General features: G+C 42.1%; 1 protein-coding gene across 1 annotated transcript in view; it reads right to left on the minus strand.

Annotated features, from left to right (window-relative positions):
• Window positions 1–26,614, minus strand: part of LOC124862490 (myosin-binding protein C, fast-type-like) — a 60,256-nt gene that overhangs the window by 30,819 nt on the left and 2,823 nt on the right. The window contains 8 exon segments of the mRNA XM_047356445.1: window positions 194–318; window positions 7,064–7,196; window positions 7,460–7,626; window positions 7,712–7,768; window positions 18,367–18,415; window positions 18,655–18,772; window positions 21,252–21,400; window positions 24,189–24,272. Coding sequence (XP_047212401.1) covers window positions 194–318; window positions 7,064–7,196; window positions 7,460–7,626; window positions 7,712–7,768; window positions 18,367–18,415; window positions 18,655–18,772; window positions 21,252–21,400; window positions 24,189–24,272 — 882 coding nt within the window.

Consider the following 26,614-nt stretch of genomic DNA (forward strand, 5'->3'; position numbering starts at 1 on the left):
CAGACAGGCGAAACAGAGAGCTGCATGTTACTGTCTGACATGAAAGCATTGAAATAAACAGATTACATCACAGGCACATAAAGTGAACAGAGCTGACAGGCCTCTCTGTGCTCGAATGAAAACATTTGTTAAACTGAGCAGAAAACTCTCTCCTAAGAGAGGCAGCTTCATTCAAAGACAGTGACTAATTTACCTTTAACAAAAACCTCTGTGAAGCACTTCTCCTCCCCAATAACGCACTCATACGCTGCGTCATCAGACAGGTTGCACCTGTTGATGTTGAGGGTCCGCTTGTTGCCCACGCTCTCAAACACGTACCTGGGATGGGGGGGGGGTCGTACAATGAGAATAAAGAACAATGACACGATGAAATCATAATGTGGTAATGCATTCAGCAAATCAGGCACAATGAGAGGCTTAAAGGCTGATGGCAGCGGAGTGACTCAGTCTGTAACAATCCACACATTTCTTTTCTATGTGAAGACCTCCAGACTTCTGTTTGCTTCCACACAATTCATTCAGGTTACAGTAAATTTAGTGCAAACATTAAAAAGCTGCAATGTCATCTTACAAGAGTCTCTTAAGATACAGATTGAATTGTCATGGTTACCAGCCTGCATTATCCAACACCCCAGTCTGGTACTGAGGGGTGTTTTTGAGAAGTACAATTCAGTGTTTAGACTTAGAAAAGAATGGGTTTAGGTTTGTCTAGATTAGTGTATTGGCCGCTGTAAGATGTCAGGATTTATGTGCTCTCATTGTAAGAAAGCAAACAAACAATATAAAGCAAAAAACAAGCACACAAATAAAAAAATTGAACTCCTTTTTAGCCAACATAGTTTTTCTTCATGTTTTAAATGCAGCTAAACTAAGAAACCTGTTCTTGTAAACAGCTTCAGACCTTAGGGCCTTTGCTGCTCTCTACACTTTTCCTGTCTCAAACACCATGAAAAAAGGCAACAAAATCTTTAAAATGTTTTTAAATTTATCTTAAATTTTGTTTTTCAACTTTGAAAATCAGCTAGCCATGCTAAAGCTCTAATGCTAGCTTAGCTTGTACGTAAACAGGAGCAACAAGTGAATATGATAAGAATAAAAAAATCAGCAAAATCAGCTTTTTTTATTCTTATTATAACATCCTGCAGCAACTGATAATGCTGAAATGCTAAATCCTATTGTCCTAACCACAAACTAGTTCAGATTCACTTTCAGGTGTATTATTTTATTTTGTCCTCATTGTTTTCATGTATACAAAATAGTTAGCAAAACCAGTTTTACAAAAAGAAATGTCAGTCAGTCATTTTCTACCGCTTATTCCACAGTGGGTCGCGGGGTAGCTGGTGCCTATCTCCAGCAGTCTATGGGCGAGAGGCGGGGTACACCCTGGACAGGTCGCCAGTCCATCACAGGGCAACACACAAACAACCATGCACACACTCATTCATACACCTAAGGGCAATTTAGAGTGACCAATTAACCTAACAGACATGTCTTTGGACTGTGGGAGGAAGCCGGAGTACCCAGTGAGAACCCACGCATGCACGGGGAGAACATGCAAACTCCATGCAGAAAGACCCCCAGCCGGGAATCGGACCCAGGACCTACTTGCTGCAAGGCAACAGTGATACCAACTGCACCACCGTGCAGCCTCAAAAAAAAAAAAAAGAAATGCTTATGTGAAATGGTTTTGTATTTTCAACTTTATTGTTCTAGCTTCCTGTAACGTCAAGGTGTTAAGTGCTAACATTAGCTGGGTTGCTAATGCTAGCTTCTATATAAACTGACAAAACAAGTAAAGATTTAGTCTTTATTATATTTAATTCTGTTGTTCCTCTGTAATTTACCTTAAAAGACCTAAACAGTTCTTTACATTAATTTCATCATTATTCCAACTTTGCTTTACTAGCCTCTTGTAGCAAATAGCTAGGAAATGCTACCGCTAGCTTCTATATTAAATAAGAAAAGTTGAGATTCAGATTTCATTTTGTTGTATTTATTTTTGCTCTTCTGTACTTTTTAACCAAGTCAACAGGAAGTTTCAAAACAGTATGTTTATTTGTATTGATATGATCATTTTTGTTAAGTTTACTCGTGCTGTCATGTAAGCAGCTACGCTCTTAAAAAACAGATAAGTAAATGGATAAAAATTATGTTTTCTTTAATTTTCAAGGATTGAAATAAGGAATATTAAAATTACTAACTTTCAGACATTTTAGAGCTAATGGAGGAAATACCTCCTGAGAGGTTTTTTTTAGAGCAAAATAAAAATGTCCTCTTTATCATAACAGGAAGAGCCTTCCTTCCTATAAACAGCATGAAGATCTCAAAATAGCAGATGGTAGAGAGACATTAAAGAAATACCACTTGCAACAGCTGTACCCTCTTCAATAAAACACTAAAAGAAGCCTTTGAAGGAGGAGGGGAAAAGAGCATAGCAGAAGGAGATACAGACGTTGGATGAAGCCCAGAAGGCAAAATGGGCTGAGAACTAACACGTATATATACTGTCTGACATGTCTCAAAGTCAAAGTTGATCCAATAAAATTTTAAATGAACACTTTATAAAGCGATCTGTGCTCAAACCAAAGCTCAGACTACACTTTCCTGAACAGATACTGTGGTAAACTGTACATTAGAAAATACAAAATTCATTCTTTGGAGTCTTTGGAATAATTCAACGAGCACATAAAATAGTTTTTTTTTAAATAGATGTCTGCTGAATAAGGTCTGTAGCACTGGAGCAGAAATATGTAGTAAAAGGTAGGGAAATATCTCTGTGTGGACTTGTTTCATGACAGTCACATTACCAAAAACTTTGCATTCATGTATTGTTGTATTTAAGTAGGACATGACTATAGTTAGCTCATCACATTTCTGTAAGCTGCCAAAGGAGCAAGACTGCAGCCACTCCAAGTGTCCACAATATTTCAATATGTGATATTTCCTAACCTCACTTTTGTCATATTGATGCCCCTTAACCTCAAATTTCAAGATTCAAACAAAAGTCACAACACAAGAAAATATTGCATTTTAAAGTGATTTTAAAAGTAGTATGTAAATCTGTGAAAATAAATGGGCAGCATTTCAAAATAAAGTCAGATTAAGTTTTCTTTACTTCACGTTTTCACGTTTCTACTCAGCTTTTAGGTTTTCTTAATTATTCCATTGAGATTGTGTAAGAATTACAGCCTTACAATATATCTAATAAGATTGTTTTTGAACTGCCATTCTGACAGGTCCTTATGTGAATGTCACCATTATCATCTTGGTGTTTTTGGCATCAGTAAATAAGAATGTATACCTAATAAAATGTTCAGTTGAAGTATTCTATGTATTCTAGACTAATGTGTGACTTTTACAAGCGTTATACTGCCACTTTTGTCACTGCCATTATTTCACGTCAGACGTGTAGAAGATAATTAGCTGAAGTAGGGCTCTCTCTAAATACCAATGGATCTATAATCTGACAAATTACATCTATTATCTTAATATTTATCTATCCTTATGACATGAACATTTCTGTAGGTCTTTGCTTCCCTTTTAAAGTGATGGCTCTTTTCAGTTTTAAACTGTTAGCTTACTCTTCTACTCTGGAGTGGCCCACGGGGAGAGGTGGCGGGCTGGGGTGGGTTTGCTTGTCGACCCCCAGCTCAGCCGTCTCGTGTTGGGGTTTACCCCAGTGGATGAGAGGGTCGCAGCCCTGCGCCTTCGGGTTGGGGAGAGGTCTCTGACTATCATTTCAGGCTACGGGCCGAATGGTAGTGCGGAGTACCCGGCCTTCTTGGTGTCCCTGTCGGGGTTGCTGGATAGTGCCCCTCCTGGGGACTCCATTATTCTGCTGGGGGACTTCAACGCCCACGTGAGAAACGACAGTGACACCTGGAGAGGCGTGATCGGGAGGAATGGCCTCCCCGATCTGAATCCGAGTGGTGCTTTGTTATTGGACTTCTGTGTTAGTCACGGATTGTCCATAATGAACACCATGTTCAAACTTAAGGGTGTCCATCAGTGCACTTGGCACCAGGATACCCTAGGCAGGAGGTCAATGATCGACTTTGTTGTCGTATCATCAGACCTTCCGCCACATGTTTTGGACACTCGGGTGAAGAGAGGGGCTGAGCTGTCCACTGATCCCCACCTGGTGGTGAGTTGGATCCGCTGGGGGAGGAGAAAGCCGGACAGACTTGGCAGGCCCAAGTGCATAGTGAGGGTCTGCTGGGAACGTCTGGCGGACCCCTTGGCCAGGGATGTATTCAACTCTCACCTCCGGGAGAGCTTTGACCAAATTCCGAGGGATGTTGGAGACATAGAGTCCGAGTGGACCATGTTCTCCGCATCTATTGTCGATGCTGCTGCCCGTAGCTGCGGCCGTACGGTCTGCGGTTCCTGTTGCGGCGGCAATCCCTGAACCCGGTGGTGGACACCGGCAGTAAGGGACGCTGTCAAGCTGAAGAAGGAGTCCTATCGGCTGTGGTTGGCTTGTGGGACTCCTGAGGTGGCTGACAGGTACTGTGGGGCCAAGCGTGCCGCGGCCCGGGCGGTGGCAGAGGCAAAAATTCGGATCTGGGAGGGGTTCGGTGAGGCCATGGAGAAGGACTACCGGTTGGCCCCGAAGCGATTCTGGCAAACCATCCGGCGCCTCAGGAGGGGGAAGCAGTGCTTTGCCAACACTGTTTACATTGGGGGTGGGGAGCTGCTGACCTCGACTGGGGACATTATCGGCCGGTGGAAGGAGTACTTCGAGGATCTCCTCAATCCTGCCATCACACATTCCCTGGTGGAAACAGAGGCTGGGGACTCAGGGTTGGACTCTTTCATCACCCAGCCTGAAGTCACCGAGGTGGTTAAAAAGCTCCGCGGTGGCAGGACTTCGGGGTTGGATGAGATCCGCCCTGAGTACCTCAAGTCTTTGGATGTTGTGGGGCTGTCATGGTTGACACGCCTCTTCAACATTGCGTGGCGGACGGGGACAGTGCCTTTGGATTGGCAGACTGGGGTGGTGGTCCCCCTACATAAGAAGGGTGACCGGAGGGTGTGTTCCAACTACAGGGGAATCACACTCCTCAGCCTCCCTGGTAAGGCCTATGCCAGGGTATTGGAGAGGAGAGTCCGGCCGATAGTCGAACCCCGGCTTCAGGAGGAGCAGTGTGGTTTTTGTCCCGGCTGTGGAACACTGGACCAGCTCTATACCCTCTACAGGGTACTCGAGGTATCATGGGAGTTTGCCCAACCGGTCCACATGTGTTTTGTGGACCTGGAGAAAGCATTCGACTGTGTCCCTCGTGATGCCCTGTGGGGGGTGCTCCAGGAGTATGGAATCGGGGGCCCTTTACTAGGGGCCATCCGATCTCTGTACAAGCGGAGCAGGAGTTTGGTCCGCATTGCCGGCACTAAGTCGGACCTGTTCCCGGTGCATGTTGGACTCCGGCAGGGCTGCTCTTTGTCACCGGTCCTGTTCATAACTTTTATGGACAGGATTTCTAGACGCAGCCAAGGGCCGGAGGGGGTCTGGTTTGGGGACCAGAGGATTTTGTCTCTTCTTTTTGCAGATGATGTGGTCCTGCTGGCCCCCTCTAGCCAAGACCTACAGCATGCACTGGGGCTCCTCCAAGTCCGAGGCCATGGTTCTCGACCGCAAAAAGGGTGGCTTGTCCTCTTCAGGTTGGAGGGGAGTTCCTGCCTCAAGTGGAGGAGTTTAAGTATCTCCGGGTCTTGTTCACGAGTGAGGGAAGAATGGAGCGGGAGATCGACAGACGGATCGGTGCGGCTGCCACAATAATGGGGGCGCTGTGCCGGTCCGTTGTGGTGAAGAGAGAGCTGAGTCAAAAAGCGAAGCTCTCGATTTACCGGTCGGTTTGCGTTCCTGCCCTCACCTATGGCCATGAACTTTGGGTCATGACCGAAAGAACGAGATCCCGGATACAAGCGGCGGAAATGAGCTTCCTCCGTAGGGTGGCCGGGCACTCCCTTAGAGATAGGATGAGGAGCTCGGCCATCCGGGAGGGGCTCGGAGTAGAGCCGCTACTCCTCCACATCGAGAGGAGCCAGTTGAGGTTGCTCGGGCATTTATACCGGATGCCTCCTGGACGCCTTCCTCGGGAGGTGTTCCAGGCACGTCCCACCGGGAGGAGGCCCAGGGGACGGCCCAGGACACGCTGGAGGGACTATGTCTCTCGGCTGGCCTGGGAACGCCTTGGCCTCCCCCCGGAGGAGCTGGAGGAGGTGTCTGGGGAGAGGGACGTCTGGGCGTCTCTGCTGAGTCTGCTGCCCCCGCGACCCGGTCCTGGATAAAGCGGAAGATGACGAGTACGAGTAGCTTACTTTTTAACCACTATGTATGTAAAGAGGAAGGGGTTGACACTAAGTTTCAGCTGTACTATCTGGTTTTTGACTTTGGCCTCTGTGAATTTTCCGCTTATTATAACGCTTAGCAAAAACAACTTTTACAAAAAACAGATTCTTATTTCAATTTATTATATTATTTTCAGCTTTCTGAGGTGGCTTTGTAATGCTAGCTGTAACGCTATCTGTGAAGCGTTAGCTTCTACATAAGTCAGAGTAGCAAACTAGCAATTCTCTTTTAGTTGTATTATATATTTTTCATCCTCAAACAGTAACGTTTAGAAAATATGTATAGATTTATTTTATTTATATTGATTTTTGTCAGGTGTGCTTTCTTATCTTCCTGTAGCAGATAACTATGCTACAGTAGTAATTCTATACTAATTCAGGGATAAATGTGTTATGTTTATTTTTTGTCTTTTTGTACAGTCCGCAAGATATTTCTTTTAAAATGAATGTTTTTAATCAATTTGATTAGTTTTGTCCACTTAAGCTTACTGGCTTCCTGTAACAGCCAGATATGCTAAAGGCTTCAAAATAAATGTTAAATTTACTGTTAGTTGTAATTATTTTAGTTTGAGTGTAAGTTATGAGTAATGTGACTCTATTATAATACAGTAGGGCAAAATAAGCTTTAACTTCAGCCTATTTATTTTATAAATAAAACAAAATAAAACCATTCATTCATTATGCTCACACAGGTACTGTCAATGTGACTCACTTGGTTGAAGGTTTGATTTCCTGTCTGTTTTTCAGCCACTTTATTTCAGCTGTGGGGTCAGCAACTTCCACAGTAAGCTGGATCTTCTTTCCCTTGTTCACGGAGTAGGCTGGATCCAGCTTCGTTAGGAAAGCTAACCAGAAAGTGTCATGTCAGAGTAGAACAGTTTTAATAGACAAACGATCCATGAGAGCCAACTTTTAGCAGTAAGAGGCTAACACACATTCCGCCTGTCATCTAGGCTATATAACCTCTCTCCAGAGGCCTTTAAATGCTGCCAGTTTTTACAGCCTGGTGCATTAAAGAGGTTTAGTTTCCTTCTTGCCTTTTTATCCTTTGTGCACATTCTGCCTTTGTCTCGTAAAAATGTCTCCTCTCAGTTCCTCTGCCCCTCACCATCACTTTTCTTGGACCCCGCCTTCATCTTCTTCAGCCTCTTCAGCATGCCCCTCAGGTCTGTGATGCCATACTGAAAGGCAATCTTCTCGTAATCACAAGGCTTGGCTGCCTTTAGGATTTCCCATACATCCACCTCCTCCTTCGGCTCCTCCGGCTTCTCCTTTCTAAACATCAGCATTAACCCAGAAAGAAAATGAGACCGGATATAGCTGAAGTCAAAAGATGCATTTTTTTGGGAAAAGATCTTACCTTTTCTTAAGCAACACACTGAAGTCCAGCTCACCAGCATCCTCATCCCCATCTCCTCTGCAGAAAAGAAAATGTGAACAATTTAATCGTGGTGAATTTTTTTCCTTTTAACTGAAATTGAGAATATTTGACATCACTGGTTCGTCTCTTGAGTTACTGAGCCTCTTTACATCAAATAGTTCAGTCAATTGGCTTAAACTCGAAAGGTTGCAAGGATTCGGCTCACTCTAAGTGAAGTGTGGAGAAACTACAAAATTTCAACAACAAATTTTGACACTCCCTACTGCTTTGTTCATACTGCTTAACACTGAATTTATGGTTAAGTTTGACCCAAAATGCCTCAACTTTGGGCTTTAAAGTCCATTAGAAATCTGCAAACTACCTTTGAAATAATTAAACACTGAAGTTTAATTTTTATTCAACAAAGAGTTTTTTTGTGGAAAATGAAAGCATTAACAAACATGCTACCATTGCCTTTGAAAACAAACGTTCTATTAGCTAATATGCTCACATTAGCTAAAATTCTACTTGTTGCATGTAACTATTAATAATGAAGAATAGCTACTATGATAAAGTTAGATAATGTTCTATCATTTGCTTACAGTTAAGCCCTGTTATTTTTCCCTTTGGCAGATTTAGTTTTAAATTTCTTTTTTATTCCACCAAGAGTTTTATGTAGGAATTGCAAACATTATCAGACATGTTAGCATTAGCATGTTGCTTTTGTCAGCAAACATTATCTATTAGCTGATAAGTACATGTCAGCTAACAGGCTACTAGTAGCATTTTAGACAACAGTTACTACCACAATCTGCTATGCTAATAGCTCAGTGACCAGGGGTCAACAAACTTTTCAATAAAAAAAACACACTTGCCCCGCTGCTACAAAAAAAAATTGTCTTGAGCTGAAAAGATTTTATAAAGATGTACTAAATGAGATTTTTTATTGTGAAAGCTAAAGAAATTAAACTAAATGAGGCCAGCTGAGTCAGGCTTTTCCATAAATGTGGAAAATTACAAAAATATAAAACACATTGTTAAAAGCTAAAAATTATACTAGTTTTAAGCCTTGTACCATTGGTGCCTTACTGTTGCAGATTTTATAAGCAAATATTGCACAAAACAGAGGAAAAGCTAAAACCACCGTTTCTTGTTGCTTTGGCCATCTCATATTTATTATTTAGTTACATGTGATTTAATGTGAAAAAATGTCTACATTGTTTAGTGTCAAATGAATTTATGGCTTTTCACACCTCTTTACCAGAGATGCTAAAATGTATGGAAGGTGTTAAGGACATGTTTGTTGTCAAAAAAAGATTTGTTCTTTGTTTGTTCTTGTTACACAAAACTATGATTATGGTTGACCTTCATTTTAGTTTGAAGGCTCAGTGAAAGTTTTTCACATCAATGGTTTTTGGTGTAGATGCTGAAATATTATCTGTGAACAAAACACATTTTTTACAAAACCGTGTCCTACTTCCATCACTGAGTGTTTTAATGATCAAAAAATGTCCATAGTCCTAAACTTGGTTAATATTTTCAAATGCTGTGGAAGTAGTTGTACAGCTAACATAATTTTCATGCTCGGTCAACCATTTTTTATTTATATTTTGTTATTTATGCTGTGTGAGTGAGAACATTATAATCCTAAGAGAATTTGCTCCCATCAGGATAACTGGATGGATATTGGCCTCAGATAAACTGTTCTCACAGGTCAACCACTACTGCCGGGGTTGTCTTTAAAGTTTAGATTTTTCATGGACTCAGATGAGTTAAATGAACCTCAAAAATACACAGAAAACGCTCACTTTCTTGTAAACGAGCATCCAGGGTTAGAAAACAGCAATAACCCATTCCTGCTGATGCTTATTGGACTATGTCATGGATTATAGATGTTACTATGTAGACTGATGACTCAGCCCCCCAAGACATTTCTTAGTTCTGATTGGCCTCCATATATGTAAATGTAAAAGGCTGATTAAGGCTTTTATGTATAGCTACCCTGCCAGAGAACAATAGAGGATTATTCAATGAATTAACTTGAACCATTAAAGGACATACAATCTTTTTTTATCTAGCCCAAATTAGTTGGCAAAAATTGTGGCTTTCAAAATCCTGGGTAATGGCTAATAGTCCCTGCAATGGAAAAGCTCATTTTGTCAATGATTTACTGAGCCCACCAAATCCTTGAATTCAGGTGTTCCAATCCCATCCATATCCACAGGTGTATACATCCAGCCCCTAGGCATGCAAACTGCTTCTACAAACATTTGCGAAAGAATGTGTTGCTCTCGAAAGCTCTGATCTCTAAGGAGGGGCTCTGATCTCAATTGATCTGAGCTCAATTCTGAGTGTCATAGCAAAAGGTGTGAATACTTATAGTTACATCCATATTTATATAGTTTTTTTTACCCATTTTCTGAAACATGCTCCAATTATAGTTATATTATGGACACGAACATAATGTATACTCTCAGCTTTCATTTGAGGGTATCCACATTCAAGGTGGATATAGGGATTTACAGTTTGAACTCCTTAACATGTCTCAAAGGCTATTGCATGGACATAACTCCTTCGTTATGTCATTATCAATTGAGCAAATAAAAGACTTGGAGCTGATTTGAGGTGTGGTGCTTGTATTTGAAAGATGTTGCTGTGGGCAGGCAACATGTGGTCAAAGGACCTCTCCATGCAGGTGAAACAAGCTATCCGTAGGCTGAAAAAACAGAAAACATTACTCCTAAATTACAATATTAGGAGTGGAACAATCTACAGTTCGGTACATACTGAGAAAGAACACACTAGTGAACTCAGTAAAAACACCTGGACATCCACAGAAGATAATAGTGGTGGATAATAACACACATATTTCCATGGTTAAGAGAAACCCCTTCACAACAGCCATCTAAGTGAACAACACTCTCCAGGAGTTAGGCGTCTACCAAGTCTACCATAACATCTCGCTGAGCTGATTACAGACATGGAGAAAAAATACACGGACTCTTTCATCATAATACTGGGAGATGTTAACAGTACAAACCTCTCCAAAGAACTCCCCAAATACAGACAGCATATTAAGTGCCCCACCAGAGACAAAAACACGCTGGACCATTGTTACACAGCTTTAAAGGACTCATATCATGCTGTTACCAGGGCTGCTCTGGGTTTTTCAGATCATTCTCCTATCCACCTCATCCCAACCTATAGACAGAGACTAAGAGCTTCCAAACCCATGGTGCACACTGTTAAGAAGTGGACTGAGGAATCAAAGCAGATGCTACAGGCCTGCTTTGAGTGCACAGACTGGACTGTTTTTGAAACTTCAGCCACTGACTTAAACCAACTAACTGATGTGGTGACATCATACATCAGTTTCTGTGAGGACATGTGTGTGCAGACCAAGACCTTCTGTACCTTTGGAAATAACAAGCCATGGTTTACTCCACATCTCAGGAACCTGCGCAGGGATGAGGAAGAAACTCACAGCAGTGGAGATTGGGCGCGGTACAGGCAGGCCAGGGACAAACTAACAAAGGAGATCAAAGCAGCCAAGAGAAGCTATAGTGAGAAGCTTAAGAACATCCTTTCTACTGGTGACACTTCAGCTGTATGGACTGGTCTGAGAAACCTGACTGCCTATAGGAGCCCCCCAGCCATCCTGAACAGAATCCTCGCCTGGCTAACTGTCTGAATGGCTTCTACTGCAGACATGACAGGAAGCCGTTCACACCCCAAACCATCTCCTCCACATCCCAATCAGGAACAAATTCTTCCCATAAAGCAACCAACCCCCTACCTTCAGATCCTCTGCCTGCACTAAAGATCTCTGAGGAAAACGTAAATAGGTTCTTTCAGCACATGAAAACAAAGAAAGGTGGAGGACCTGATAACGTCTCCCCATCATGTCTGAAAGCCTGTGCAAATCAACTTGCCCCGATCTTCACCCGGATCTTCAACAAGTCACTGGAGAAATGTGAGGTCCCCTCCTGCTTCAAACGATACACCATCATCCCGGTGCCCAAGAAACCCACCATCCTAGGATTAAATGACTACAGGCCTGTAGCCCTGACGTCTGTGGTCATGAAATCCTTTGAGCGGCTGGTGTTGAAGCATCTGAAAGACATCACAAGCCCCCTGCTGGACTCCCTGCAATTTGCTTACCGAGCAAACAGGTCGGCAGATGATACTGTCAACTTAGGTCTACACTTCATCCTGCAACACCACGATCGTCCAGGGACATATGCCAGGATCCTGTTTGTAGACTTCAGCTCGGCCTTCAACATCATCATACCAGACATCCTCCACCAGAAGCTCACCCAGCTCAATGTCCCAGCCTCCACCTGTCAGTGGATCAACGGCTTCCTGACAGACCGACAGCAGCAGATGACACTGGGGAGCATCTTCTCCTGCACCAGATCAATAAGTACTGGTGCCCCCCAGGGGTGTGTTCTATCCCCACCCCTCTTCTCCCTGTACACAAATGACTGCACCTCATCGGACTCGTCTGTGAAACTCCTGAAGTTTGCAGATGACACCACTGTCATTGGACTGATCCAGGATGGTGATGAGTCTGCATACAGACAGCAGGTGGATCGGCTGGTACGCTGGTGTAGTCAGAACTACTTGAACCCAACCCGCTCAAGACTGTGGAAATGGTGGTGGACATTCGGAGAACACCACCTCCATACACCCCCCTTACCATCCTCAACAACACTGTATCGGCTGTGGACCACTTCAGGTTCTTAGGAACCACCATCTCTGAGGACCTGAGATGGTCTTCACACATAGACACTGTTCGGAAGAAGGCCCAGCAGAGGCTGTACTTCCTGAGACAACTCAAGAAGTTCAACCTTCCACAGGAGCTGCTGGTCATCTTCTACACTGCCATCATTCAATCTGTCCTGTCTTCATCCATCTCGGTGTGGTTTGGCTCATCCACGAAACAGGACAGGTCCAGACTGCAATGAATAATTAGGTCTGCAGAGAGAATAATCAGGGCTGACCTTCCCTCCATCCAGGACTTATACAAGTCTAGGGTCAGGAAAAGAGATGCAAAAATCTCTGCAGACCCCACACACCCTGCACATAAACTGTTCAGAGCTTTACCTTCAGGCCGCCGCTACAGAGCACTGTTTACTAAAACCAGCCGCCACAGAGACAGTTTCTTCCCCCAGGCTGTTTCTCTGATGAACATTTACCAAACAACCTCATACTGAAGTTGCAAATGCACCTTTGTTTATGTGTATATTTGTATATATGCATTTAAGGACATAAAGATATATGCATTATATATTTTATAACGCATTAAAAAGGAAAAAAGAAAACCCACAGACCAGAGTCAAATTCCTTGTTTGTATGTACGAAGTTGGCAATAAAGCTGATTCTGATAAAGAGAAGAGAGCATAAAAGTAAATACAAAGGGTTCGCTGCAAGGTGCAAGCCACTCATAGGCCTCAAAAACAGAAAGGCTATGCGGGACTTTGCTAATAGAACATCTAAAAAAGCCAACACAGTTCTGGAAGAACATTCTTTAGACAACTGAAACCATGATCAACCTCTACCAGAATGATGGCAAAAAAGTATGGAGAAAGCGAGGAACCGCCCATGATCCAAAGCATTACAAATCATCTATAAAACATGGTGCTTGGGTGTGCATGGCTGCCAGCAGTCCTGGGACACTGGTGTTTATTGATGATGTGACACAGGACAGAAGCAGGCAAATGAGTCCTGAGGTGTTCAGAGAAAAACTTACTGCTCAGATCCAACTAAATGCAGTCAGTTGATTGGGTGGCGTTTCATAACACAGATGGACAATGACTGAAAGCACACAGCCAAAGCAACCCAGGAGTTTATGACAGCAAAGAAGTGTAATATTCTTGAATCAGTCCCTTGATCTTAACCCAATGGAGCATGCATTTCACTTGTTAAAGACTAAACTTCAGACTAAAAGGCCCACAAACAAAAGACTTAAAGCTGCTGGGGTAAAGGCCTGGTAGAGCACTAAAAAACCCAACTTCTGGTGATGTCCAGAAGTTTAAGAATTCATCATTTTAGTGCCAGCAAAGGGTTATCAACCAAGTATTTGAAATTAACACTTTATTTTCAGGTAATTCTTTTGTCCAATTACTGTTAAGCCCCTGCAATGGAGGGATTGTTAAAAAATGCTTTAGTTCTCCCACTGAACCCACTGAATTAAAGTTTAAAGTCATTTCAACTGCATCTGAGATGTTTGATTTAAAACTCATTGTGGTAATGTACACAACAAAAATTATAAAAAATAATTGTCTAAATAATTTCTGGTTTTCTTCACACAGGCCTGAAACTTTGCAGTTGCTAAGCTGGGCCATCTCAGTCTTTTACTTTTACTTTCCTCAAGGTGTGGATTGATAAAGCTTTATTTGAGGAGTGAAAACATGAGAAAAGCGTAAATTATATGAGTTGTTAAGTTTGCCTTCTGGAACAAGACTTACCAAACACTTTCAGTTAGAACAACACATTATTTGGTGTTAGTGCTAATGTAGTCAGGCCGAAGGCTCAAATCGTCTGTGCACCTTTTCAGCTCAGAGTGAATCAGCTTGTCTTTAGGTTTTTCTGACAGTATGGCTTCACTCTGTTACTTTTGCATGTCTCAGATAAACTCTAAGACAAATACATATACTGAAACACAACCTGGAACATTGTTTGGGCTGTGATAAAATGCTCAATGTGTCATAACACCAAAGAATTGTGTGTTTTGTACTCCTGGGCCATCACTGAAGCCATCACTTTAATTTCACAAACATCAGACATTTCATTCTGGACATGAGTGTACCCAAATGCTTGTTTTAATTATTAGAGTTGAACTCTACATTTGCAACTCAGTAGATGAGAAAATCATAGCTTTTTTAATTTTGTTTTATTTTTACTAATTTAATGTAAAAAGTCCAACTCGTAAATGGCTGTTTCAGTACACAAGGAGTTACATTTAAAGCATTTATTTCTGCTAACTTTGATGATTAAGGTTTGCAGCTGACCATAATCAAACATTTGTTAATCTGCAAATTAAAATATTACATAAAACCAATAATAACAGAATTTTGCACAATCATTGGAAGTCCTCCTTTCAAATGAAAATTTTAATTTGGAAACTAGAAAAGCTATCATAAAATGTAGAGCTCTGCCAAGGCAATAGAGTCAATGACGAATGTCAACTTTTTTCTATACTGATGAGCTACACTCTGGGTGACCTCTGGCCACTGCATGTCAGCTGCTGACAGGGCGAGGAACCATGTAGGAGTTCCAATTTTTTGCACGACGGTCTGGGAATGATGAAGAATCCTGCATAAAAATCCAGGATCCAGATGGTACCCCACATCACCACCAAAATCTAATCATCTGTTCATCCAAATCCGATCCCAACTTTTTGAGTTATTTTGCAAACAGACAGACAGACGGACAGGCAAACCAACGTAGACAAAAACATAACCTCCTTGGTGGAGGTTCCCAAGTTTGTAAGAAGAGTGGAAAGGCGGTTGAGGTCCATTGTGAAGTTTCCACAATCAGTGATAATTTGTGGATCCATTCCATCTGCTGGTGTTGGTCCAATGGGTTTTATAAAGTCCAAAGTCAGCACAGCCGTCTAACAGGAAATTTTTGAGTACTTTGTGCTTCACTCTGTTGACAAGCTGTATAGAGATGCTGATTTTATCTTCTAGCAGAACCAGTACCTGCTTTAATGACCATGAGATCACTGCGTCTGATTGGCAAGCAAACAGGTCTGACCTAAAGCCCATGGAGGATATATGAAGCCACAGGTTGCTCTCCTTCTCCTTCATGCAAGGAAATCATGCAAAAGGATCCCCGACCAAGTACTGAGTACATAAACAGTACTGTACAATTTGGACAAACATTTCAGTAGTGGATTTAGTGAATTTAGCTTTTCCTTAGCTGCACTCTATAATAATAAAAATGAAAAGCCATGAAAAACACATAAATATGGCTCTGTGTGTAATGAATCGATATAATATTCAAGCTTCACGTTCTTAAACTATTCAAATAAATTGACTTTTGTGTGATATTGTAATTTATTGAGATTTACCTTAGAAGTTATTTTAACATATATGCTTGATCCAGTTAGAGAATTAACACAGACTGATTCGCTTTTGATCCGTTGAAACGCAACAGAAATGTTCCTGCATCCTTCGGCAAATCTGTGCATTTAAACAATCCTTTCTTGCAGCTTCACAGGCAATACTCGCAACCTCAGGACCCTGTTTTACATTGATACAATCTGCCTTGTTAGTCATGTGTAAAAAAAAAATATAACGGGACCTGATTAAAGATGCACCAGAACTCCGGTTCATTCGTCATAATTTGTCTTCATTGTGACAAATTATGAGGAAAATGTTAATTTAATCATTAACATAATAGGTTGTCAAGAAGTAAAAATACCTGAAAGTTTCTGAAATAATTTCTATTTTAAGCTGCAATGATTGAACTGAAGTGAGGATCCTAGTTAGAAAGATGATCCTCCTTACTTTCTCTCTGGAGGTGAAGCTGCATGAAATCCAAATCTTTCACACATTAACTCTCCAGCAGCATCCTTGGGTTTTAACTAACATCTCACTTTTCATTTATCACACCAACCTATCTCTCCCTCATATCACCACTCTGCAAATAAGCTCAGTGACATCTTGTCCAAAGCACAATATGAAGCTGTCTTTTTGGATGTTGACTCTCTCATCTTTGCCCACGCCTTTCTGCCAGGGCTCTAATGAAGGAAGGGAATTATGTTTTCAAACACGATCTGCAGATACGAGGCACCATGTGTCGGTGCAAAGGTGTCAGCTCATTTACGATCTCACATATTTACATGGTGTAAGAGAAGTAAAAAAGAAAAACAATAAACAAAATACGAATTTAAATCCTTGGATACATTTCACCAAAAAAGCTGATAATGTTATATTTATAGAGCTGTGAAGAAGTATTGACCTTCTTACAGATTGCTTTTGTTCTTGTTTTTGTTTTTGTTTTAGATCCTTAAATAAATTTTATTATCAGACAAAAATAACCTGTTGGAATACAAAAAAGCAGGTTTCCAATCAAATTAAAAAGGCAAAACTGCAATCCAGACATAGCCAGCCACATGTGAAAAAGTAATAAACCCCTTTACAGAATAACTGGTTGTTCTCTGATAACTGGCAAATGACTCTTCCTGGTCATTGTGGAGAAAGTTTGGACATCCTTTCTTAACTGTTTCAAATCAGGAATTTCTAGCTTTTCAAGCATGAATGGGCTGTTTAACGTAATCTCAATCTCAGTCTCAGTGAAGTCCAGACTTTGTCTAGGCTACTTTATTCCCATTCAAAGATGGACTTTCTGCTTTGCTGTGGATCAGTGTCCTGCTGCATAACACAAGTGTGCTTGAGCTTAAAGTCACAGACTAATGGATGGACAGAATATTTTTCCAAAACTCTCTGGGATCTACATGCTTTTTGGTAAATCTTAGACGGCCTCAGTGTTCTTTTTGGTCAGCAGTGGTTTTCATCTAGGAGCACAGTGGGACAGTTGTTAGCACTTTGCATTGCTGCAAAAGGTCCTGGGGTCAAATCTTGGCCTGGGGTCTTCCTGCATGGAGTTAGCATGTTGTCCCTGTGCATGCATGGGTTCTCTCAGGGTACTCCAGATTTCTCCCACACTCCAAAAAATGGTTAATAGGTTAATTGTAAGGTTAATTGGTCTCTCTAAATTGCCCTCAGGTATGAGTGTGTGTGTGTGTGTGTGTGTGTGTGCGCGTGTGTGTGTGTGGCACCAGCCCTCCCGCAACATTACACGGTTAAGCAGGATGGATGAATGGATGAGGCCTGCATGGATGATGCCAGCAGGGGATTTAGATGTTGTCCTGGGTTCTTTTGTGACCTCCTGGATGAGTCGTCAGTGCACTCTTGGAGTAATTTTGGTCAGCTGATCTTTCCTGGGCACGTTCACCACTGTTCCATGTTTACTCCATTTGTGGATAATGGATCTCACTATGATTTTCAAAAGTCCCAAAGTCTGAAAAACGGAATTTTCTAACTCTTTTTCAGACTCATAGATTTTTTTCATTAGTTTTTTAAAATTCGTTATATTGGGCATTATAATATGTTGCATTTTGACATCTTTTAGCCTACTTCATGTTATCAGACAGGTTCTATTTAAGTTATTTCTTGATTCTACCGCTGCAGCAGTAAGCAGGCCTGGATGTGGGTAGTAAAATCAAATTGGTTTAGATCAAGGGATGTAATTACTTTTTTACAAAGTGGGAGGTTTCTATGGATGGATTTTATTCCTTTATAAATTAACTTTATGTCTTTTGGTGAAAAAAGCAAAAACTGAAAAAAATGAAAGGGGGTAAACACTTTTTAAGTGCCCTGTTTGCACAGTCTCTTAAAAGATGTTAGCTGAAACACATGATGAAATACAGCAAGCAGACGCTTTGGGACATGACAGGAAGAGAGAGATGGCGAGCAGACTGACTGGAACAGATCCTGCAAGCCGTGAAAGATTGACAGACACATGGGCAGAGACGCTGGCTGAGACTGGCAGAAGCCCAGAGGCGGCGATCTGCAGAGTGACACCGAGCGAGACAGCGTGACGGGTGACATGTCGAGTAGACTCCCGTCGACACTGACACTCACGATCGTTTAAACGACTCCAAGATGTTGTCCTGCTGGTCCTTCTGTGCAGCTGAAAGCAGACAGAAGAAGGAAGGCTGGTGAGTGCTCAGGGAGGTTAATTCATTACACGGCAGGCTCCAGCACCAAAGGAATAATGGACTGATGACCTCGCGAGGCCACTAAATGACGGGATCTAATGTGTATCGCACTCACTGAGTTATTGGCTGACAAAGTCAGTTACATAGTAATGGTGGACACGTTGAATGGAAGATGACAATAATGTGATTAAGTGTCTATGTGCAGACCTACCCTGCACAGAGACTTCGAATGTGCAGCTGTCGCACTTGTCTTTGGCGGTGACCTCACAGCGGTAGCCACCTGCGTCTCCATCCACCACTTTGATGATGTTCATCTCGTAAGTGTAGATCTGACAGAGAGAAGGGATGAAACGCTGGGAACACACATAATCACATCGAAAACCAAGCACGTCCCGCAAATCCGTGGGTATGCGGGACGTGCTCACAAGCACATATACATCCCTCTTCAGTTACAGGGTAATAATTAAAATTATTTGGTTTTTGTCAGGTTCTAAAATAATGTAAATCTTACCAATGTGTACAAAAACACAAAACAGATTTCACACTGTCATTAATTATTTAACAAAATGCTGAAGCTTAAAAAGTACACCCCATGATTCCACATCCTTGTGGCCTACTCTTCTTTACATCGTTTCGGGTAATTGAGGTTTGCATACATCAAGTTCTGTACAGATCTCTGGACTTTGACTGGACCATTGCAACACCTTGATTCGTTACTTTTTTAGCCATGTTTGTTTAGATTTGCTGCTTTGTTTGGGATTATTGTTCTGTTGACGCAGTTTGGACCAAGCTTCAACTGTGGAACAGATTTGACTCCAGAATAGTTTAGTATACTGAAGTGTTCATAGTCTACTCAGTAACTGCAAGGTGTCTGGGACCTGTAGCTGGAAAACAAGCCCTAATCACCACCTTTTAACTACAGTGCTTGACTGTTTGTATCAAGTTCTTGTGCTGATTTTGATGTGTTTGGTTTTCTACACACTGGTGCTGTGCATTATATTCAGACATCTCTACTTTGATCACATCTGTTCCAGAAATCTTGTGGTTTAGAGAGGTTGGTTCCTAGCATATCTTCCAACCCACATGTTTAGTTGGGTTGGAGGCAACTGTGGCTCAGTAGGAAGAGTAGTCGTCTTGCAATCAGAAGGTTGTGGGTTCGATTCCAGCTTCCTCCTGCCACAGGTCGATGTCCCCCTGGGCAAGGCACTTAACCTCAAGTTGCCTACCGATCTGCGTATTGGTGTATGAATGTGTGAGCGTTAGTGAGTGCAATTGGGTGAATGTGGCGCTAGTGTAAAGCGCTTTGAGCGGTCTGTATGACTGGAAAAGCGCTATATAAGTTCAGTCCATTTGCCATTTGTTCTTTAAATGTCCTGCCTTGAACATTTAACATTCTAATTGAGTCCTGCAGACCTTTCAGTTTCTCTGAGCATTGCACAGTCTGAATGAATGGTGAATTTGCATGGATGTCTGTCTAAAATTTACAGTTGGATGATACATTTCAAATTGTTTGTAAATTGTCAAAAAACTCCTCCCAGATTTATGGGCAACACCAGTTGCTTCTTTTAGCCCATTGCTGATGTCTTTCTACCCTGGCATTTTACAGACACATAAATGCTCCAGCAAACTGCTGAAACTCCTGCTTTTAAAGATGTGGACAGTATTGATCATCAGTCATTTAGGAGCTTTAATTTGCACATTTCTGTTTCCCACTCAGATCTCATGGAGGAGGTAAGGGTGTCCTTTTTTCACACAGCCTTTTTTATTTTTATTTTCATATGTGTTTAATTAATAATGGCAATGTTGAATCTGATGTGTGTCTGTGTACATTTGAGGAAGGACTTGAATAATTTAAGTACCTGGTAAAGACCAATCATTTTTTATTATGCTCTCATGCCTAGAAGCTTTGAATTGAAGGGTGGGGCGTTCTTTCCTTTAAACCTGAATGTAAATGTTAGTCAATGAAAGGACTCTGGGGTTACAGTTGTCTGTAGACAGGGTATCTGTCATCTCATGTTCATATCTACAAAGTCTTTTTAATAGCTGCTTTTGTTTTATTTTTTTATTATTTTACTGTATTTCACTCTTTATTCTGTGAAATGGAATTGAATACAAACCTACTAAAACAAAACCACATAAATTGCTTTGTTTTTCTTTATTTATTGCCTGTTCTGGTCTGCTTATCCACTGTGATTTGTACACATCTTATGTACATTGCAAATTACATGAAAATACAAGTAAATTACAGGCATTAATGGAAATTTAAATACCTAATGTAAAAAACATGAAAAGCACCATTAATACACCAAAGCTTTAGATTTTTAAGAAAGGTTTTCTTTACAGAATAAACTGTGTTAAAATACATTTGAAAATGTACTATAACTTACAAATATTTACTGTTTTTCAGTGAAGATGTGCATTCAAATTTAAGCTTAATCCTTCATGTGGCCTTAGTTAAAGAGTCTCTTATTATTACTGTTGAAGATGAAAATATCCTTCCTTTAGAATCAAAAATAAAAAGAACCAATTAACATCTTTAAAATTGTGTAAAATGACTGTTTTTTCAGTTATTTTCTGTTTAGCTGTCAGATTTTACATTTAGAAGTTATGGCTAATTACCACTAACTGTCTGTTTCAGAGTGGTTCAAGTAATTGATATTTTTATTATATTTTACACAAATACCCACTTCCAGAAAATCTGAACTATCCCTTTAAGCCTGGCCAAAGTCCAGCAGTAGCATTTACCGACCAGTAACAGCTTGTAAAGCAATGCAAACACAGGTTATGACACAAATAATAGATGTGTACCTTGGTGTTTCTGTCGTAAGACTCCTTGAACTGCAGGTGCTTCCCAGCTTTGCTAGACAGGTCGAGCCACTTCCCCTTCACCCATTTCATGACGGGCTTCCTTGTCAGAGCCGAGGAGTTGACTTTGGACACAAACGTGATGTCCTTCCCTGCCATGAACAGAGATAGAGGACATTTTTATTCAAAGCAAATAAACAATTTGTCCTCTTGCTGGACATTTTGTACACATCTCTGTAAAAATACCAGCTGTCTGTGATGTAAAGAAAATGAGACAATGACAATGTTTTTAATATTGATTTGTATTCATTGTAAGGTGACCTTGAGTGCCAGAAATTTGCAAGGTATCTGATCCTTGACATGCTGTGGTGGCCTTCCTCCAATGCTTCCTTTTGTGGCTTTGGCCCCTGGCTGGGCCCTGGGCTGCCGTTGGCGGTTGGGTGTGTGGGGCGGTGGAGCATGCCTTGTACCTGCACTGGGGTGGCTGGCGGGTTGTGCTTGGCCTGGAGTGGTTGGCCTGCCCGGCCTGGTTACCCGTCTGGTGCATATTTCCCTCTCATGGACTGACGGGCTGGGGCCGCTGGCTGTCGTGTTCAGTGGGGATCGGGACGACGGGCTAGAGGCTGGCGTGGAGGGGCTGCAGCGTGTGGGGATTGTGTTCTGTTCTTGGATTTTGGGTCACCGGTATTTGGATCGGCTGAGCGGCGATGGTAGAGCTGAGCTGGATAATGTTTCTCCCTGGGCCATCATTGCAGTAGCAGTGATGTGGTGTGTTTTTGTGGTTGCAGGAGCCGTGGTGCGGGATGCCGGCCCCAGGTGCTTGCCGCTGGCTGGGGACCTCTTGTGGGGTGAGTTTGTCCCTTCTTGGTGTGGGGTCGGGGATTTGGTTTCGGGTGTGGTGCTCGGTAGTGTCTGCCCTGTTGCACCTGTGGGCGGGGGCTGGGGTAGCATTGCGTGGGGTCTTTGCGCGCTGTGTGGTGGAGGGGCAGGATGCGGTGTGGGTGTGGCTTCATCGGGTTTTCGGGGATGGAGCTCACCTGTGGGGGCCCCTATGCTGTTGAGAGGGTATTCATGGCGTTTGGGTTCGGGGGCATGTGTTTGATATCTGTCTCCTGGTTGGGGGTGGCCCTGTGGGGAAATTCATGTTAGGGTTCATTGGGAGTGGGGGGCTCATGGGGTTAGGATCAGAATTCATTGGGGGTTGGGACTTTTTCATCCTGTGGCGGCTCTGGTTGGCAGGCTGGTTTGGACCATGTAGACCTCTCTTTTTTACATGGCCCCCTCTCCGGATGAGGATGGGGGTTGTTAGGGACTGGGGTCGGGGCGGGGGGTTGGGGTCTGGGCCAGGGTTGCTCAGGTTCAGGCACCAGCCCAGACTAGCCCAGCCCAAGTTCAGGTGCTGGGGCGGTCTGCCTGTCTCCACCCCAGAGGGAAATGGACCACCTCCTGGGTTCGGGGCTGGTTGCCCCTATGGGGTATGGGCACCTGGACCTGGGAGTATAGAGTATGTATGGGGAGTGTGAGTGTACGACGTCCATTGTTGTTTGTCTTTACGTTGGGTGTGAGTGTTTTTATGTGTACGCATGTGGATGGAAATGTATGATTGTGACTGTGTGTGCCTGTTTTTTGTGTGAGGTTGGGTCTTGGACTGCTCCCACTCCTGGATCAGTTTAGGCCCCCTATCAGATGTGGGGTCTACTTTCTCCCCGCCACACTACCTGCCGGTGGTTGGTGTCTCTGCCAACTGGTGTACTTGTGGTTCTCGGTGTCCGGGGCTGGATGCTTTGGTGTGTGCTGACTCACTCCCAGTGGCTGCATGCTGGGGCCTGGACCCCTGGGCTCTGTCGGGCCTCTGCTTGGGGAGTGATGTGTCCTGGGGTTTCGGGTTTCTGGGCCCGTGGCTGGATCTGCTCGGGTGTAGACGACTGCTGGCAGGGCCTGTGGGCTCATTGCTGCAGCTCCCTGGGGCTTATGCACTGTGGCTGTTGCAGTAGTCCTGGTGGTGGTTCTCCTGGAGTTCCTGTGCTCTGGGGGGCCTTTGGATGTCTGTGGCTCGGACCTCCTCTGTATCTGTCCTGGGTCCAGGGGGGGCAGGTCTGTGGCTCCTCACAGTCGCTATTGCATATTTTTATGGAGAAACCTTGTAAACACAAGCGCGCTCACACTCAGACCCACAGGGGTTTAGGTTCAGGTGTTAACAGATACACAAATGTTTTATTTATATGTACTGTGCACGTTTTGGTAAAAAAAGCTGTTAATATGAACATTTCTGCAGGTGTAGAAGCAAGCAGGGTGTTATCTTGTATTCTCTTCATCTTGCTTCTTTTTTTTTCCTTTTCATTTCTGTCTCCGTGTTCGTAACAATTGAAATAATCCCAAAGGAGTTTCTGATAAAGTTTCTTTTAGAAATATCAAGCAGAGCTTTAAAGCGTTAGCTGTAATGCTCCACTTGTTAAAGTAAATCTGTTGGGCTTTTTCTTGGCACTCAGACAACAATTCTGAGTGCTACTCTGCCAGACAGGACACAGTTTGAAAAAATTAAAGTCTAAACAGTTTGTGTCCAGGATGTGTGGGGTCAACAGAGATGTTGTCTCCCATTTACCTGACCCTAGACCTGCACAAGTCCTGGATGGAGGGAAGGTCATCCCTTATGATTGTTTGTTGTAGTTTGGACCTGTCCTGTTGTCGATGATGCGCCGACCAAAGAAGACTGAATGCCGAAACTGAATCAAAAATGGGCTTCAACAAAGATACAACCAGGTCATTGCGCCTTGTTTAACTAGTTATTTTACTTTTTAAATTGAAAAATTGTGCAGCATGTCACATCAAGTGTGAAAAAGACAATTGTTTTACTTTACATCATAAAAAGTTAGCTGTTGAACAGTGCTGTGTACTCTTTTTTTACCTCCTCTGTATAACTCCAAGCTTATTTTGACAAACCTTTCATAGCGGTGACGTTCTCTGGCTTCACTACAAACAGACCACTCAGCTCCGACATCTGAGAGCCTTCTCCTGGTGCAGCATCTGTGAGTATAGTTGGATCACAGAGGACAGTTAGTACACAATAACATGATCCGACATCACTGATGAATACACAGATAATAGACAACAGGAGACAAACGGACCTAGGAAATCACTACATTGTCTGCGTTCCTGCAGCTCTCTGACCTATACGGGAAATTTTTAGGTTTAATGAAACAAAGTATTGTGACATTAAGTTATCTTCTCTAGGCTCTGAGCTCAGGGTTTTAACTCTGCGTGTTTCAGTTAAAAAGGGGCATTCTTTATGACGTGTTTGCTTGTCAGAGTGTTTGCTTCACAGAGAAACTAAAATATAATTTTTTCTTACCATCAAGAGGCAACTCTGCACCAAATGAGGAAAAAACAGACATAAAAAACGAGGAACACATCAGTCTGTGCAGAACCTGCACTTGCTGTTAATAATCAAATAAACGTGCTTTCACACTCCAGAAAGCACACCTTTCCGTCTGTTTCCAACATAACTGTAAGGAACGATGTCTCTAAGTCTCTGGTCCAAACATCTCTCTACGCACACACAATGTTCCTGTCGCTATGAAGACGGACAAACTGTGAGTTTTAAAGGGAAAGAAGGCAAGAAACCAGAAAACAGCTAAAACCCTGTGTGAACATCCATTGGTTGTGTCCAGATGTTGAGTGAATGGATCCAATGAGGTCAATAAGGTTATTGGTTCTCCATAAATTTACAGAGCCATGCTGTCGGTGCCCAGTCCACCCATCCCCCCTCTCCCCCCTCCTTCTATTTTTATGGGTTCAGTAAATTTGATCTTTTAATCAAAAGTACCCCTGAGAAAATATCCAAGTTCAGATGTTCAGGATAATTTAAAGGGTTTCAGTTAGAATGCTAAGCAGGAAAAACTGATCTCAGAAAGGAAACCCAGGGGACACTTTTGAATGTTTGCAGTCTTACACTGTTACACTGGATACTCCACTGCATTTGCAGTGGAGCTTCTCTGTGGCAGTGAAGCCCTGGCAGTAGAGCCGGGGATCTGAATTTTCGACACAAGCCTGCAGGGACTTTTGTAGACTCTATTTATAATTTAAGCAGTTTATGACAAATGGAACAATCTGTAATTAAATATTTTGCAGGGGTGTTATATACTGCTTGTTAAATTTCCCTTTAAGTTTCCTTTAACAAGCAGTATTTGGTGCAAATCCTACTTTCATTCTTCTAAAAAAAAAAAAATTAAATAACTGTAATAACCTCCACAAAGTGGAATTCAGACTTTGAAAATCATAGGTCCCTGACCAACCCTGAGTTCAAATCCAACATGGCTGCCATTTATGTGAGATCTAAAAGTTGCAATAGTAAACTGTGTTTTCGTACATCTTATGGTTTGTTTCTCATGAAATCAGTAGAACAGGTTACTGTAAAACACATTTGTGGACACAATCCTTGTACTTTGAAACTTTAAATGCTGGAAAATATGACCAGCTTTTGTTTACTGCATGCATGGGTCTCAGAGCTGGGGTGTGAAATCCTAAATAAACTGTATTTTTCAGTGTGCTTGTCCCACTTTTCTTTCCCTGAAGAAAATTAATAAATAATGAGTACATTTTAGTGGCCAAGAGATAAATGCTGCACACATTTTTAGCTGACTAGACAAAGCTTTTAATTAAACCCCTGCCAATTTACAGATTTTTAAAGCTATTAAAGACACTAAAGATACCGCAGTTATATAATACTGTTAATTTCACAGTTGTTACTAATTTATTGTAGTAGCAATTTATAAATCTCACATAGCATGGAAAGACATTCACAACAGAACCATAACTGTGTTAATTACATACATATTGAAGTGTAATATTGTTCAGGTGTAGTATAATGGAGCTCATCTCGCACATAGATGGCATAAATCTATCAGAATTAAAGGCAGAACACAAAATATTTTACATGGCAGGCCTTAACTTGTGCAGGACTAAATCATTTGCTTGGATGCTGCAGTGCAAGCAGTCAGTTTGTTCTGAAACACTCATTAGCTTCTTTATCTACTATATTTCTGTCTCATTTACTCATTTTACATTCAACTTGTTTCATCTGGCTACTAATTAGATGCATTTATAACTAGGGCTGCTTTCAAGCTGTATTCACTGCATTGTTTTCTGATTTTCATTTTAGGCACTTTAATCCTTCTTTATCGTTTTCAAATAGCATTGCAATAATTACCATGGTTTGAAATATCTATTAATAATGACGTTAGTTAGCAGACACAAGCAGGCTGCTACACACTGATAAAGACAAAAGCAAAGCATTTACCTACAGAAGGCTGGACATCAGTTAATAGTAATAAAGACAATTTAAGCAAATATACAGGAGTCAATGAGCC

This window comes from Girardinichthys multiradiatus, chromosome X, assembly GCF_021462225.1.
Source record: "Girardinichthys multiradiatus isolate DD_20200921_A chromosome X, DD_fGirMul_XY1, whole genome shotgun sequence".
NCBI classification, from domain to species: domain Eukaryota; kingdom Metazoa; phylum Chordata; class Actinopteri; order Cyprinodontiformes; family Goodeidae; genus Girardinichthys; species Girardinichthys multiradiatus.